This window comes from Typopeltis vanoorti, chromosome 24, assembly GCF_054136105.1.
Source record: "Typopeltis vanoorti isolate ZY-2024b chromosome 24, IOZ_Tvanoo_1.0, whole genome shotgun sequence".
NCBI classification, from domain to species: Eukaryota; Metazoa; Arthropoda; class Arachnida; order Uropygi; family Thelyphonidae; genus Typopeltis; species Typopeltis vanoorti.
Genome location: NC_143572.1, coordinates 68,625,498 through 68,642,276, shown reverse-complemented (window position 1 = coordinate 68,642,276; position 16,779 = coordinate 68,625,498). Strand labels below are relative to the sequence as shown.

Here is a 16,779-nt window from a genome sequence, read left to right as displayed (position 1 = left end):
AAATCATTCCAAAGTTTTTTTTTTTTTTTTTTAATGTCCTTGGCTATTTCGTCAGTTCTTGTTAATACTGAACTATTGCTGAGAGGAATTGACGACGTCATATTACTTTTACCTGGACCAATCATCGTACCTAAAACTTCATTTATAGCCGGTAAGATGTGAGTGTCGCCAATAGTATGTGGCTTTCCACATTTAGCAATTAATTTTGAAAGTTTGCAAGACACAACAAGTCCCTTCTTGTTTATTACTTTGTTTTGCAACCAATCCTTCAAGTCCAGGACGATTTTTAAATTTAGTCTTTAATTCGCGAAAGTACTCCACATCCTTTCTTGCTTTATTTGGATGCTTTTTTCTTAAATGCTCAATCATTCTTGGACGGCTTCGTTTGAGAAAGTTTAGTATTTTTTTTTTTTTTTTTTTTTTTTTACATATTAAGCACATTGGCAACTGCTCATTGTTTTTAGACGGAATAACTCCATATTTTTATTATTCACTTGAATATTGACGACACTTTCTTTTTTCACTCATTTTAATGGGCGAAGTGTGCCACACGATACCACAGGCTAGATGTAAACTGCAAACCAGGATTGTCAGATAGTCGTTAGGAAAACAGATAAAGTTTATAAAAGTAGTGGATTCTGCTAAAAATAGCCCAACTTAATTATTTTCAGTGTAGAAAATTCAGACTAAAAAATAGCCCAATTACTTAATTTTCAATATAAAAATTCTAAAAAATAAGTAACGAATAAATTTGAACAGTATTGCCAGGCATACAATATTCTGAACAGTGTTGCCAAACATACAATATAAATAGGGATGCTAGATTAAATACGGAATTTTTTGCTTTTATCATAGTAGTATTATAACGCTTATCGTCCTCCTCAGCGTTCATACCGCCCCAGGGGGAAAGCTACTGCCCAGGTTAAGAACCACTGGTCTAAACCAAGCATGGAACTTTTTCAAACTACTTAAGAATATATGTCGGCTGAAAAGGGGCACATTATCTCTTCATCCGACCAAACCAGCAGTTTGTAAGGGAATAAAATAAAAAAAAAAAGGAGTAAGTTGTTGAGCATTTATTGTAGAATTAACAGTTACAAATTTCAGTATCATTTTAGAACTTGTATAAGAGTAAAGCTATTATAATAGATGCTCAAATCGTCGACCTTTTATTTGGACATACATTTTCCATGAATCTTAATAATGCTTGTTCCCTCTGGTTGGTAATTGCACAGATATTCTATGGCGTGTGAAATTCTCCAATGCATTGCACACCTATCGTTAACCTTTTTGCGCGTACACTATTTAATGTGACCCTCCCCCCCACTCCAGACTTAATAAATAATCTTAAAGGTTGAGGTCGGGCGATATAGTTGTCAAAGAATAAGAACTTCTTTGATTAGTCCAGTATTCAGATAGTCAGAAACCTGTCTGAAAAGAATGCATTAGAGCTCCAGCATGATGGAAATACATGAACGCTGTCGCGTGAATAAGGAAACGTCCTCGCGAAGGCTCTGCACCTCATTTGGCAAAAAATTAAGGTATGTATCCCCACGGAGATGAATGTTTCAACACGTGTGGTCCGATTAATTGGTTGTTCCAAACAAGACTGCATCGTACAATTAGGAAAACTGGCCTTGAAAATCCATTTCAACTGTTACATGAAAATTTTCACTATCTCATTAAACGTTTATAAATATTGGTCACTTCAGGTGCTAAATTAACAGAAATTTTACATTTTTTCCTCGCCGCCATCCAAACAGTTTTAGGAACTCCAGGATTTAGTTGTTGCTTGTTTCAAATTTTCCTAGTTACAAAAAAAAAAAAAAAAAAAAAAACTTGATTAGAGACAATACTGTCATCGAGACATTTCCATCAAGTATTCCTCAACAGTAGCTCCTGTGTTGAGCAGTACTAATGACGTTATAAAAACCGTAAATGAAGTGGATACCGCCGTACTCGTCGCTTGGAACTTAGCCGGCATCTTTTCATTGAAAACCCTGTCAACCCAATAACACACCCACTCACACACACACAACAGAACACTTTTCTAGCTCCGAAGACGTCTGCGAGAATTAGACTATGACACGTGGGCAGTCAGCCAGCTCTGCAGTTAGCAGCAAGAATCATGAAATGACCCTATCTTCTCATTTGTCGGGAATTTAACCCGTCTTGGTATTTCCATTTTGTTTACACTCAGGGAATCAGCATCTGAAATTGAACAGTCCTGGGGCACCCTCGTTTTATAGATCATGCGCATAACTAGAGTACCAACATTTGATATAACAATGAAATTGCCAGAATGATTGATTGATTTTGTCTAACCATAGAAGACTTACGTTGCTTATAAACTAATTTACAAAGAAATTATTCGTCATGCCTGTGGTCCGAATTTTAAACTATTAAAAGATTAAATCGGCGATATTTGTAGAAATAGCAATCCCATTTTCTTTTTGAAATATTCCGTTTTGAAATACATTATTTCAAAACCGAAAGGGGGGGGGAATGAATTGTTGAATTCTATTAAAGTAGGCTGCTAGGCATGCGACTACGATTAGCTTCTCGAACTCCACCCTAAGTCTAGACAAACAGCTTTAATCTTCACAGACAACTTTTAAAAATATCTTTCGTGCAAGTGTGAAAATCTTTAAATAGAAACATGATAGGAAATCCGGTATATGAAAAGCTTAGAATCCTTCAAATTAAGATGTTTATATAAATCAATTTGATCTCTCTAAGTACTTGTAAAATCACCAGATGTACACTTGACCTTCGGTATCTTACGGATTTTTCCATAATCAACCTATTCCTACGTTTTTCATCCTAAAGAATTGAGAAGACGGAGCATCTACAAGCAACGATTGCACTGAGATCGAAACCATACAGATATTTGACAGTTGGCATGATCAAGACTGGATATCACTGGAGCACCTGTATATGTGGTATACTTCCTACCTACCTCGTTTTCCAGGTTTGTTCTAAGTTGAGATTCAGGTTTTTTTAAATATTTTCATCCCATATTCATTGACTGTTGTTCGAATGTCCAAATGTTAGGATACGTTAAAAAAAAATACAAAACTTTTGACTTTAGCATTACTAGTAACGAAACTTACGGCAAGTGTCAAAGGCCTTTTACTTAATTTTATTAGTGCGTTGCATTTCCTCGTGCTGTTTCAGGTTTAATATGTCTTGATGACTGTCAAAAAGGAAATCGCGTTGTCTAGATGGAGAAAATCACTCACCCGAGGTCAACTTTTTACACCTCCCTCGAAAGCCTTGCCTTTCACCGGTCGCTCGCATCGAGGAGGCCCACGACATTTTGGCATGCTTTAAATGACATCATCTGAGACAACTCTACATCGGATTTAAAATAATCAAAGAAAGGTTCCCGCAATCCGTACGCTGTTTGCACAGAATTTTAGTAATGAACATTTGGTGTGTTTTGTAAACATAAATGGCATTGTGAAAATATTTTACTCATCGATATTGGGCCAGCGCCAATCGGCCTAACCCACCCCTACACGCCTACCAGTTTGTCCTTATTTGGCTGCTTCACGCGGTCGATAGCGGCAGAGTACGACCCCGCCAACACTTTACTTCACTACCTCATCCCACGTCGAGCCAACGCTGGCAGCCGTTGCTTCTTGGTAGTGTCGCCAAAGTTCGGACCGCGTTAAGTTCATACTTCAGCGCTTCAGTTGTTCTCACTACGTGAACTTTTTTGGGACTGGTAGTTTTATTCAGCTTTCCGTGTACGGAGACGCAGTCGGTTCGCCGTAAGCCGGCCGACCCCGTTACTTGAAGCAACTGCCATTTGCTCAGGCGCTTCGAACGTTTCAAGAGCTCCACGTGTTGACTTGCCGCAAGCATTTTATGTGTGTGTTCAACATGGGAGTACCGGTAAGGGTTAATGTTGGCACCTGTGTGTTACTCGTCTAACTCTGGCAAAGATGTTTTAAACCAGGATCCCAGAAGTGCGTCATTCTCTTAACAGAAATGTAATTTTTAACATCGGAGTAAAACTGATAAGAAACGACCACCTTTTTTTGAAGCTTTTCTTTTAACAGTGTTATTTTCTCTGTGAATATGGAACTACGGATAACGATACCTTTGAAGTTGTGGATTTTTCCAGTACTTATAATCTTAGTGCTATTCGGATAATAAATTGAATACCTAAAATACATTATTATCATGATGATCCAACATGTGAGCTGTCATTACTTAGTCACTTCTGTGACAGTATTTCGGAGTGTTCTTGTGGATTTGTCCAAGAGCCGAAGTGTGCATTCTACCGAGCATGAACCTTGTTGTCCAGATCCAACTCTGCTGTCCAGTGAGGAATGTCGTGCCATTCATCATGGATTATGTTCACCTCTGTTGAAATTGCCGTCCTTTTCAATCCTTCCCTCTGGAGATTTGGTGCCCTCCCCTTCTCTCTGTAAAGAGCAAACGCAGTCTATACCACCAATCAGGGCAATGGCCCCGAAAATCGCCAATTCGAAACCGAATGTTCACGATAGCTTCTTAACTAACATTGATGACGATTTTTCTCCCGTGATTCGAAGAAAACAGCCGTCTACCCATCTGTATAACGTTGCCGATGTTCTAGTATCTAATTCCCATGAGCCTTCCAAACGAGATTCCGTTGAAATGCTAGCTGCCGACCTTGAGAAACATCTGGGAAATTTTATGTCGGCTTTTATGCGTAGTGAGACGCACAAGGCTCCGAGCAATGATACTTCGACGAGGTCTCCCGCTCGTTCCATTTCGAACAGAACTAAAGAAACTTCCAGTAAATCAGACTTTTCAAATCAGTTGATTTCATGGCCTGCTGCTTCAGAAAGTCCGTATATTCAAAATGAAGTACCAGTAAATGCAGAAAAATCACCAAAAGATAAACTTGGAGTAATGTCCAAAAATAACAAGTCTTCAAGAATAACTTTGAATTCATTCGAAGCTGTTGATTCTCCTTCGTTCCAGCCATTGTCGGAGACGCTAAAGACACCTCTCCTCTCAATAGTAGACTCTCAGAGAAGTTTCGATAGCCCTAAAAGTAATCATTGTTATTCTGTTTTCAATAACAATGCCACGTTGGGTTCGTTGGAAAATCATGTTGACTTCCAATTACCTACTTATGATCAATCGCCTGTATTCACCTTAAATCCTGTGGAACCACCTCGAAGAAGCAGCAGTATGCATCGTAGCAATAGCAACGAACGACCCTATGGCGACACTGATCTGATCAAGGGAATTTCCAAAGCATCTCGCGAATCTGAAGTCACTCGAAATCCATCACGAAGCAGCAAGGGTCATCCCAATATCGGTGACACCTTGAAAAATCTACCAGAATATCTTATTGAAGACGATATAATGGACGAATCTTCCAAAGAAGTGAGTAATAAGTTGAAAACAGTTGTCAATGACATCATCGCTTGCCTGAGAGAGTCAGAGGATACCACAGAGATGAGAACTTTTAACCATAGTGATCACCAAAAATACCATCTGAAGAATGGCCTTCGTCCAGATGCAGTCTACCAAAACTCGCATTACTCTAAGCATTCGAAAAGCTTTCCCGTGGAGGATATTGCGATGCTACATCCATTTTCCTCTGAAGATAACTATGGATACGAACATAAAACTACTCCTTCATCTCATGGATATCTTCATGAGTTGCTTCCCTCCCTTCCTCATCCTGAATTAGCTTTTGTACCACCAAAGCATGTCCACAAAAGGCCTTCGTCGTTTTTCTCATCCGATTCTCATCTTTCTTTTCAGCCAATAAGGACTGTGGCCGAGCGTGTAATGGCATTTGAAAAATGTCCTGATTGGAATCAAGATCGTTCTGCGTCTTCCAAAATTCGGCCTTTGCAAGTACCGCCAAGAAAAACGGTAAGTGAATGTTTCGAATTTGTTCTGGTTCTGCTAAATTATTATCATGTAGTAATATAAAATATTTTTAGATTAATTATATGCATTACTTAAGATGACAGTTTTATTCGTGCGGAAGATTATAAAATACGCTATAAACGATTTCATGACGTTATTTGAATGTGGCGTTTCAAAGTACCCAAAACTGCTAAAGACATGAAAGACTACTTCGAATATTAACCTTTGGCAGTTTAGAATTTTGCATATTACTAACAAATATAAATATTCAGATTAAAAAGAAAAATTCTCGATTAGCCCACCAAGGTGATAAGAACCAGGTCTGACCTTGGAATAATGCCAAAAAACGATATTAATCTTGGTCATCAGTTCAGCAGACAGTGCATGGCGAAAGGAGAGTTCGTAATGGTGTGCTATCGCCACACGTTCACGAATAAATATAAATAATTTTCAAGCCGGGGGTGAAACAAAAAAAAAAAACCGCTATGTCTAGAACCGCAAACAATAAAGCTCACCTTATAATAATAATTTATAATATAAAATAAAAAATAAAAACATCGTTTATAAGAAAATAATATTGATAAACTATTTTTGTTTACTTATTTCCTTTTTATCTCTAATAATCTAGCTGATCATATTTTTCGCTGTTTCAAACATGGAGAAACAGTCGTGACCTATTTTACGGTGTTTGCAATGACTCAAAAGCGCATAAGTGGGATATACACTCTTCTATATGTCATCAATTTTCGGTGTATTCATAAGTTATGAATTCATTATAATAGTGTATTTGATGTTATTTTACTACGGAAAAACGTTTTATAAACTGCTGTAGAAAGGATCGCAGCGAACTGAATGGATGAAAAACGAATCATCTCTGAAAATTTGCTTAGAGAGAGAGACCCAACTATTTAAATAAGTGAAATGAACTGCGGCCAGGGAACTTTGTTTATCCTGTGGCTATGTGTGTGTCTGTATATGTGTTTCATGATATCAAAGTCCAACGATGTGTAATGGGAGAAAGTTAGTTAAAAAGAATACCTTTAAAAAAAAATCTGTATATTAGAAAATGGCATTCTGTTTAAAAATGATCTTTGGCCGTCCTCTTTGCCTGCACACTGGACACGTGGCATTGAAAGGGTTTGTTGAAACCTTGTCGCGCTTGACATTTCCAGACCATTTGATCATCAGGCATAGCGGCCTGCACAGTTAATTAAATTGCCATCCTTCTGTCTACCTGCAATCTTCTGTAATCGGATAATCACCTTTCTCTCTTGATATTCACTGCATGCCATGGCGGATTGCTCTCTTTCTTCGAATTCTCTACAGGAGTGCTTTGGGTCTGTCACATGTCCTCTTTCTCTTATACATAAATGACCTACTCTTACTCACCCCCTTATCCTATCCACAGCAATGCTGATGATAGTACACTTCATTCGTCCTATTTATTTGACAAACCATGCAGTGCTCAGACATTCCCGGCCTCAACATCATCTGCAACTAGTGCCTTAAACACCGATTTCCATTACCATCCTTCAGCACCACCAAAGCGCAGTACCTTTTCTTTCTCAAAAGGGGTGTCAGTTCACCTACCTTTACTCTTATTAATCCATTAATCACCATACTGGATCAGATTGCTTCTTGACCGGCATTTATCTGTTGCCCCTCCTCGCATATGCACATCATATCAATAGTTTCCTCGGGTCTTTAAAAAACTAAGCATTCTTTTCACCCACGTAGTTACTAATTCCGTCAAATCTCAAATCCGCCCATCCCAAAAAATCTGCCAAAAAATTTTCCACGCTGTCCAGAGGAGAGCAATTCATTTAAGAGATGATCCTCCCTTACACACGCACTTCAACCCCTAAGTCACGATCGCACCGTTTCATCTCTTTGTTTTTCCTACGAGTGCTTCCATGGTCACTGCACCATTGGATTAGCAATATCATACTTCCCCTTCTGAGTCTTAAAACAACAGTTGTCGTCCAACATCCCTTTTCAGTCCAACTGTAAACACACCGAACCTCCGGAACAGCCTTAATCATGAAGTGTTTCCCAACAACATCTCCAACTCTTCAAGAAAAATGTCAATAGATTTCTTCTTTCTCATCTCCCAGACGCACGCCACATTTGGCTCTAGTGTATTATAGATAGGTTTTTATGCTTCGCATGTATGAGATCGATAATAAAGAAGAAATAATCAGAAATATATTTCTAAAGTATTTTTCTCTTGGGGAATGACACATTCTTAACAGCTTCTTGATGCTCAACTTTCGACGCTAGAGATATCCCCATTTTCTTCGGCATTGTTAAATAATAGTCACCTCCCCCATAACACATTATTTGGGAAAGTAATCTCTCTCCATCTTAGACTACTAGAGGATTAGAATATACGGTTTATGCGATCTGGGTTTCTAATAATCAAGGTGGCGACTGTACTATACCATCCGATGAGAAACTCACGACAACTTTTAAGTTATTTAGACGTATTCGTTTTCCATGCTTGTTGAAATAAATAAATGACATGTATTGTAATTCTGTAGTTTAACAACTGATATTTTTTTTAATCACTAGTTATGTTGCTTTTATTTCATACATCTCGTTGGATTCTGCTGCTTATCATTGTTTCACACTTAAAAAACCTCATATTTCCCATTCCACTACGTAACTTGAATTGTGTTTACACATTACATAAGTGAAAAGTTTCACTTAGCCATAGACGCACTTCACTGCTATCAGATGACGGGGGGGGGGGGGTCCTACCTCATAATTTCTTATCGTTTCTCGTTATATCCAAGAGATCCGTTAATTGGCATGTGTACGTTGACTATCTAAGAACGCAATCAATACTTAATAACCGTTGCATGACATAAGTATTGTAGGTGCTGAACTTTGATATTGTAATAATGTTTTTTGGGTGAACTGTAACGTACTTCTAATTGAACCCCCCCCCAACGAAGCTTATATTAGCCACTTGATCGCGTGCCAAATGGATTAATAGTAAATGAAATGCAGCTTAAAATGCTATCCAGGGTTTGATGCCATCATATACAGCAAAAAATTACGAAGCGTGTTTATCGAAGTTTATTACATTGTACAAAAACAGGGAAACCTACCAAATGAACGCACGCAATTTACATACTCTGGGCTCATAGCCGTGGCTTTATTAGTAAATTAAAATACGTCCTCTGGCTGTGCCATATATTTTTTTTTTTTTTCTGGTAGGATAGACAGTGTTCAAAATATTCCGGTTCCTGTAATGTTTTCTGTTAACCGATGTCAGCCATTCTTGATGAATCACGAGGAAGAATATGGTTAGCCATTGATTCCTTTGATGTGCAAATATGACCGATAATGATCGCAACGAATACGTCTGAATTTTTAAGTAGTTGTTCTTCTTAATGGTAGTTTTACTTTGAAAGTTTTTTTAATACATATAATGACTATATATATATATATATATATATATATATTATTTTTATTACGAAGTTAATGTAATACACCATTTAAAAGTTGCATTATCCATACATTTTTTAAAGTCCTTTTTTAACTACAGTATATATGTGCAGTGTATTATTTATGATGGTTTACGACAAATTCGTGGCAAAATCAATGAATCTTAATCTCGCATCATTTCATATTATATTTTGTATATTTTTACTAATACATGTTTGCTTAGGACTGTCTTGACTTTAACAAAGTTTCTATTAAATTTTGTTCTGTGATGGCTACTGACTTTGAATAATGTTCCAAACTTAACCGTTGTTCATTGGACGTGGCTATTAAGCAAGAAAACTGCTTATTATATATCTTTTTAACAATATGTTAAAAGGCGTTTTTTTTTTACTTTTTTTAGTATTCCTAACGAAAAAGGGATATATTGCACATATATATTTGTCGACTTTTTGTGTACGAAGAATGCAATTTGCAGACTTCGAAGTGGGTGAACCTGTGGCATTTAGGGAAGTATATTTATTGATTCCAGAAGTGATTTTGTCAATATATATCTCCGGGATATATATTGACAAAACCCGTGATTAATAACTTTTTAAGCACTGGTTGTAGTTATATAGAATCGGAAAACAGCAAAGCTGTAAGAGTGTATATGTATTATATTATGTCTGCAAATTGAGCATTCATTTTCTTCAATTTAGTTTTCTTGTTTAGCGGGATGAAAAACCTTTCCACCTCCCAATGAGATCAGCTAACTCATCTTCAGTTGAAAAGCCCTTATAAAGGTTCTTCGCCCCCTAGATGGGACTCGAGCCACAAGTTTTTCCACCCAAAGGGTATCGTCTGTTCTGAGTTGTAGCACGTTGAGTATGTTGTATTAAAACAAACTTCTTTGGTTGCTAACTAGACTTTATTTAAAAGGTTTCATCTCTATAATCAACCATATAAAATTGCAATTAATAATTACGATTAATTGTAATTGAATGACTTTGGTTACTTTTATTCTTATCTGGCTGATTTCCAAACTTGACTTTCGTGCTTACAAATAAATTTGAAAAATCTTTCAAGTTTTTCTTAACGATGTGAACATTTTTCTTGTGAAGTTAATATTCCAGCATTTTGCTTTCATTTTAACAGTATTCTTAATGCTAATGTATGTCAGGAATTGGACTGATTTGATCTAAAAATAAGCGGTGAAATAAAAAATGCTTCTGACATTTCTGCAGAAGCCACTAGAACAGCAGTTGGTTGCGTATTTTCCTCATTGAGAGCCAGCGATGGCTCCACATGAGTTGTGGAATTTCCGGTAAGAATCTGGGGGGGGGGGGGGGACTCGTCTCTGCATGATATGGAAATACGTCTGTTGCCCTCAATCCTGATGAATTAATACGACCATTACAGATATCCCCGAAATCTTGCATAACCTGGTAGTAAAGGAAATTATTATGAATTTAAATTTAAAAATCACAAGAGTGAACATGTGCAGTGAATATATCTCTCAAAAATGACAGTGCACTCTGTCAAAATAATATTTCCCTAACAAAAAAATTATTTTTATCAGTTTTCGTTAAATATCAAATAATAAAAGAGTACCAATATGAGTTACCTGTCGAAATATTTTTGCCAAAAAAAAAAAAAAAAAGCATTCGTTTTGTTTAATTTTTAATTGTTTTTAAACAGAGCGGAGCAGCCTATAACAACTGTGTAAGCGGTTTGCTTTGTTTTAAAAAGAGGTGTGTGTTGGAGTTGGGGGGGGGGGTTCATTTATCACCGGTCAATGGTAGTCTACTTCATGATACATTGAAGTACAGTTAGCTACAATATGCAGCTGACGTTTCCCCATCCCCCTGCAATTTACGTATTATAATTAAGTGCTCGGTCTCTTCGGGAATAATCCAATTAAATAAAAATCACAACGTGGATAATAATTATGTTAAATTGTTTAAATAATTTAGTTTTTATGGGATTCCCGCCCACAAAAGGGCCTGTATCGCATTAATTAACATTAGTTGGCTAAGGATTTTTTTATCTGTTTCGTATTTTTTACATAATCCGGAAACCCTGCTCTAGAGACCAAGTATTTAATATTGAACTAAATCACGTCATTAAGCCAAGAGAGTCGTAAGCATTGTGTTTCATCGGTAACGAAGAACACGCACAAAAGCAACTCAGAGCAAAACATGCATATTATTATTATATGGGCACTGCCACGGAGTCCTATTTCTTATATTATATACGTACAAATTAAACAACAGTGGTCCTAGCACACCTGCTTTCTCCTGGAATCTGCTCCTCTATATACCACTTTTTGATATCATCATCCATCCTCGTATCCTAATAACCAGTGTCATATCTATTCCCATTTTTCCCACGTAACAGTGCCATGTAGTATGCTGCCAAATGCTTTTGCAAAATCCAGCAGTATCATTGTGTATTATCATTCCCTTTATCCAACTTAGCTGTCAGTCTGTTATAAAAAATTTCAATTTATAAAGTAAGAAATTATTTTACTCCTGAAATTCAATATCGGAATGATGATAAATCTGTTATTAGAGTTTTTACTTATTGTTTTATTAACGTGCAACTTTAATAACAAAGAAATGTCATTAAATGAAGCAGCTCTACCTGTGCAACGAATCGCTCTCTTCCAATGGTGGTAGTGAGGGGGGGGGGGGACATCAAGCCAAAATAGTATCAACAAGTAGCATTGCGAAAACTGTATAAAAGGAGTACTAAGCATGGACTCGTTTGGTAAGCCACTGTGTGAACTTATTCTAAACTTTCAATCAACAAAACTATTCTCTCAAATATCCGTGGAAAGTGCAATAAATTTACGAGATTTTATAAGTCTACTAATATAGTATAGTACAGTCGTTATGTAAATTATTTCTACTTAGGTAAGGTTTATTTAGCTGGCGATGTAAACAGTTTTTAATCACTTCTTGAAGGCTCAATGAGAAGCACCCAACTCATATGATAATTATTATCGATGTGTAAAATAGTGAACTAATTTCAGTGCTGGCCTTCTAGCTATAATTGTAAAATCTGACGTGTTGAGTTCAATTTATTCTTGTTATATCTTTTTCCACAATTTACCGTTTTCAATTATATCAGGAGCTTTAATTTTTAGATGTTTCTATATTCCTGTTAATGATTTTACGCATGCTTAGTGGTCTTTTAAATCACTGGCTACCATATAAATTGCTTAACTTGCTACATTTTTTGCTCCAAACTCACGTGAGGTGACCGCTGTTCTGTCCCATACAACGCTTGTCTTGTAGTAGTAAAAAAGGGTGTTTTTAATGCAGTAGGTCAGGGCGTTTTTTCTTCTTCTTCGTGGAGACTAGCAGTCAGTTTTTCAAAAGTGAAAATGATTCATTAACTGCCGGATATGCTGCTAGACAAAATAGTTCAACTCTAACTGGCATGACATAGCTTGGCAGTTTGCTAGATTTGGAGTCAAAACAAGTCAAGAAAGAGTTGAAGTTTCTGGGCGCTCTTTCAAGCTAAATGGGATGATGATCACACCGGACTTGTTTAAATAGTGGATTACTTGCACAGACACGTTAATGCTTTAAGTTTTTTTTTTTTTTTTAACTCTTTCTAGAAGTAAAATTGTTTGTGTTTACTGCCAGAATAAGTTTAGAAAAGTAAGTTTATTTGTGCAAATGCTTGCAATCTTGTGCATTTTCAGAATATGAAATTGAAAACTTAATTGAACGGTAATTCTTAAGCTTATTATCTTTTTGACTCTGTTCAGTTTGTTAAAGAATAGTCTGTAATAATTCTTTCTTATTATCTATATATTTATGTACTTGCGTCATCCAATCATATTTATCTTTACGATCGTTTCCTATATAAGCATAAATTTTGCTATCCGATTTGAAGAAAGATTTGCACATTTTAAAATTTTATGGAAGTGATAAATATGTTACCTGTAATTTCCTTTTTTTTTTTTAACGCATAAATATTTTAAGAGCATTTAAATCAGGTTAAAGAACTTCATCCAGATGAATATAGGACAGTTATTACTCTTGATTTTGTCTACTTTACAATTAGCAATCAGGTCTCAGAAAACTAAAAAAAAAAATAAAAATCAGAAAGGACTTTATGCGGCCTAATAAATATCAGTTTGATGCGCTGTATAATTTTCTTTCAAAAAAATTCACGTAGTCGTCTGCCCCACATCGACTACAGGAAACTGGAACTTCACAGATCGAAGTCAACGTTTAATGCATGTGGTCATGGTCAGCAGCAACATGTGAAAAAATTGACCCGATTCTTCAATATCAGGATTTTTATCTTGACAGAATAATAAAACGTTATGATAATTTTTCTACATCGTCACGTGATTTTTGTCCCCTAGGAAGTTCCATATAATTTTCCATGATCTTGTGCTGCTCATATTTAATTAGATATATCAGTAATTAAATGCGCTGAGAGAGATTTAGTTTAATGGAACCATTTATTGCTCGTTATCCGGTCATAATCTTCGAGCACAATTATAACAGAATAGATTAATTTTATAAAGAAATGTAACTATCCAGTCATGCGCATTATCTACCGTAATTCATTCAATTTCAGCCTCAGAATGGAGAAAATCAACTTAATTTCGTCTGCCAAATATTCGTATTAAACTTTGTGTTCGTTTTGAAAATGGTTTTTAAAACTGTTAACCTTGTTTCATTAAATATCACTTTTTTTTTTTTATCTGTAACAGTATCTACATTCATTAAACTTTAAAGCGACTAGTACACTTCACTGTACGTCTTAATAAACAAAGTGGTAGTCTCATCTGGAGATGAAAATCATCCACGACCTATAAAGACTTGCGCAAATATTCGTATACCACATTAGATTCAAACTTTCCGTCTGTTTGTAAAATGAACACGCTATCCACTAAGCTGGGGGGGAACATCCGAATTTGTTTTTTAATAATACATCCAACTAAATAATACATTCAATAAATTAATAAGTCACGCAGAAAAAAAAGTTATTGTTGAAATACTATTCTCTGTTCTGTTGATTGGATAAATATTATCATATTCATAGTCCTCGTCATGGTATCAACAGAACTCCTCCTCATGTTAGAAGATGATGTAATGTGCTTTCTAATTAAACCTAGGATACAGCTACATTTATGTTGCGAAGTGTTGTGAGAACATGCAGCCTTGTCATACTTGTTACAGTAGGACGATAAATGCCCCTGGCTTGATTATGGCAAGTTACTTTTGCTTTATTTAAAAAAAAAAAAAAAAAAAAAAAAAAAAAAAAAAAAAAGGAAAGACTTAGAAAGTTGGTTGTGCCTTTTATGTAATGAACTTTTATATGTTAAGATTTTACATCATTTGTTGCTAGAAATTGTGATTGTACTCTTCACTTACCTGTTTCATGTAGCCATAAGCATAAATAAATATTCTAAGAAATAAGTAAGATGCAAACAGTAGCAGGTTCGCCAATATAGTGCTATAGTATACTCTATTTCTACAAAAAAAAAAAAAAAAAAAAGTTTCACTGCAGTGTTAGACGAATTTTAGTTGGAACAGTAGGGTGATAGTTTTCAAACACAGTATCTTTCTTGCTTGCACAAGGTTCTGCGAGTTTATGTTTGAAAGTACGCAGCATCAATCATTAATTTCCCAACTTGGGTACGAAGGTAACTTAAAGTTTATTAAGTTTCATGCTCTTTTGCTGATATATAGAGGCTTATCACATACTGAGGTCATTCTTCATTACTACTAATTGCTGCCCTGGTTGGCACAGTGGTACCTATCCGCTATCAAACCAGTGGGCGACGGGTTCGAATTCCGCCTTGGTTTTGTATAAATGTTTTGTTGTGTTCAGGTGGGAAATGAACCTCGCTTACTTGGAGGCCTTTGCTGGAAAAAGTTTCATCTTTAGCCTAGACTAGAGTTTGTAGTCTATACAAAAAAAAAAAAAAAAGAAAGAAAAATCAAAGAAAGTTTAGCCCTCTCCCACAGTACTAATGTACTGTAGGTTTGTAATCTTTCATGGCTGGAGGTCACACAATTTATAAATAAATAATTTTATTTATGAAGCGTGAACTTTTCAATCTGAATGATAAATATGATCTATATTTTTTTTATTTGTTTTTCCACTATTCTACAGCTCTTACAAATTTTACTTTTTACTTGTGTGTGTGTGTGTGTGTATATATATATATAATTGACAGTTATAAAGAAATTGTTAGAAATTTTGCTTGGCTTGGGTTGTTTTGTTTTGAACTGCGGCTGAAGCAACTAAGCCTTGGAGTCCAGTGTATTATATCTTGAATTCCATTGTTGTTCTGGCCGGTTTGTCTGTTGAAAAATCACAGTTCCGTGGAGAATAACCCTGCCACCTTTGGATGAGGCCGTCTAACTTAAAAAGCCTGTGAAAAAGTTGCTGGCTCTGTAGACTGGATTAAAACCCGGCTCTTTCGAACCGAAAGATGGATGAGCTAGATCTACCGACTACACTATGGAAGTGTAAAAAGAGCGTAGGCGGTAGATCTAGCAGGAGAGAGAGAGGAATTTGCAGAATAGACTCTAATAGTCTTATTAGAGCCCATACTATCCAAACTTGCTGTGCGTTTTTTTTTTTTTTTTTTTTTTTTTTTTTTTTTTTTTTTTTTTTTTCAGATATATAGTCTCTCTCTGTGTGCGGGGATGGGAGGGTTGGATCATCATAATCTCCTTAAGCCTGAATAATGAAATGTCAGTACACCAAACTTGCTCTGCACTTATTCATCACTGTCTTAAAAGTTGCTATCTCTGCTAAATTGTCATAACTGACTGCAAAATATTTGAGTTCTAAGGAAAATATAATTTCAATAACATATGCAATTAAATAAAGTACAAGAGATGTACTTAGTGTAGATAGTTTCTTTTATCTGATGCACGTACAACAAAGTGACATTAGATTTAAACAAACATTTTTTTTTTTTTGGATTGATATTCAGCAATGCTAGGCTGTTAAAAGTTTCATTCTAGACACCAATGTAAAGGAACTTTTTTTTTACCCACCTTCGAAGGCAAGTATGGGTTCACCTCCCAGGAAACTCGAATATTTACCACTTTAGCTATAGAACGCTGTTCCAGATTAATATCAATTAGGTTTTAGGATCATAAGTTGGCATCAGTTGTCTGTCATGCTGTCGTCTTGAAGGCCTTCATCGGTAGCCATGAACCCAGTTAACCGACGACTAAAGATGGAGACCAGCTAAATAAATTAGGCTAAAAGAGTTCTGCTTGCTTCATTGTGAATAAAAAAAGGCCTTAGAGAAAATATATCAGTCCCACATATCAGGTTTTAGAACCTGGTGCAGATTGGTCCCTTATATATTAAACAGTATTTGTTGCTGAATTTCATGCGCAGCTTACGACATAAACACCTTATGTAAAAAAAAAAAAAAAAAAAAAATCAATTCAATTAAATATTATA

General features: G+C 35.9%; 1 protein-coding gene across 3 annotated transcripts in view; it reads left to right on the top strand.

Annotated features, from left to right (window-relative positions):
• Nucleotides 1–16,779, top strand: part of LOC150093384 (serine/threonine-protein phosphatase 2A regulatory subunit B'' subunit beta-like) — a 284,810-nt gene that overhangs the window by 77,325 nt on the left and 190,706 nt on the right. Inside the window, exons 1-2 of one of the 3 annotated variants that reach the window (XM_090413284.1) lie at nt 2,895–2,971; nt 5,776–5,889. In XM_090413284.1, coding sequence (XP_090269410.1) covers nt 2,903–2,971; nt 5,776–5,889 — 183 coding nt within the window. In that variant the 5' untranslated portion in view covers nt 2,895–2,902. Of the gene's footprint in view, nt 1–2,894; nt 2,972–3,621; nt 5,890–16,779 lie in introns of those variants that run through there. The other 2 variants (XM_090413283.1, XM_090413282.1) reach the window with 2 other exon arrangements.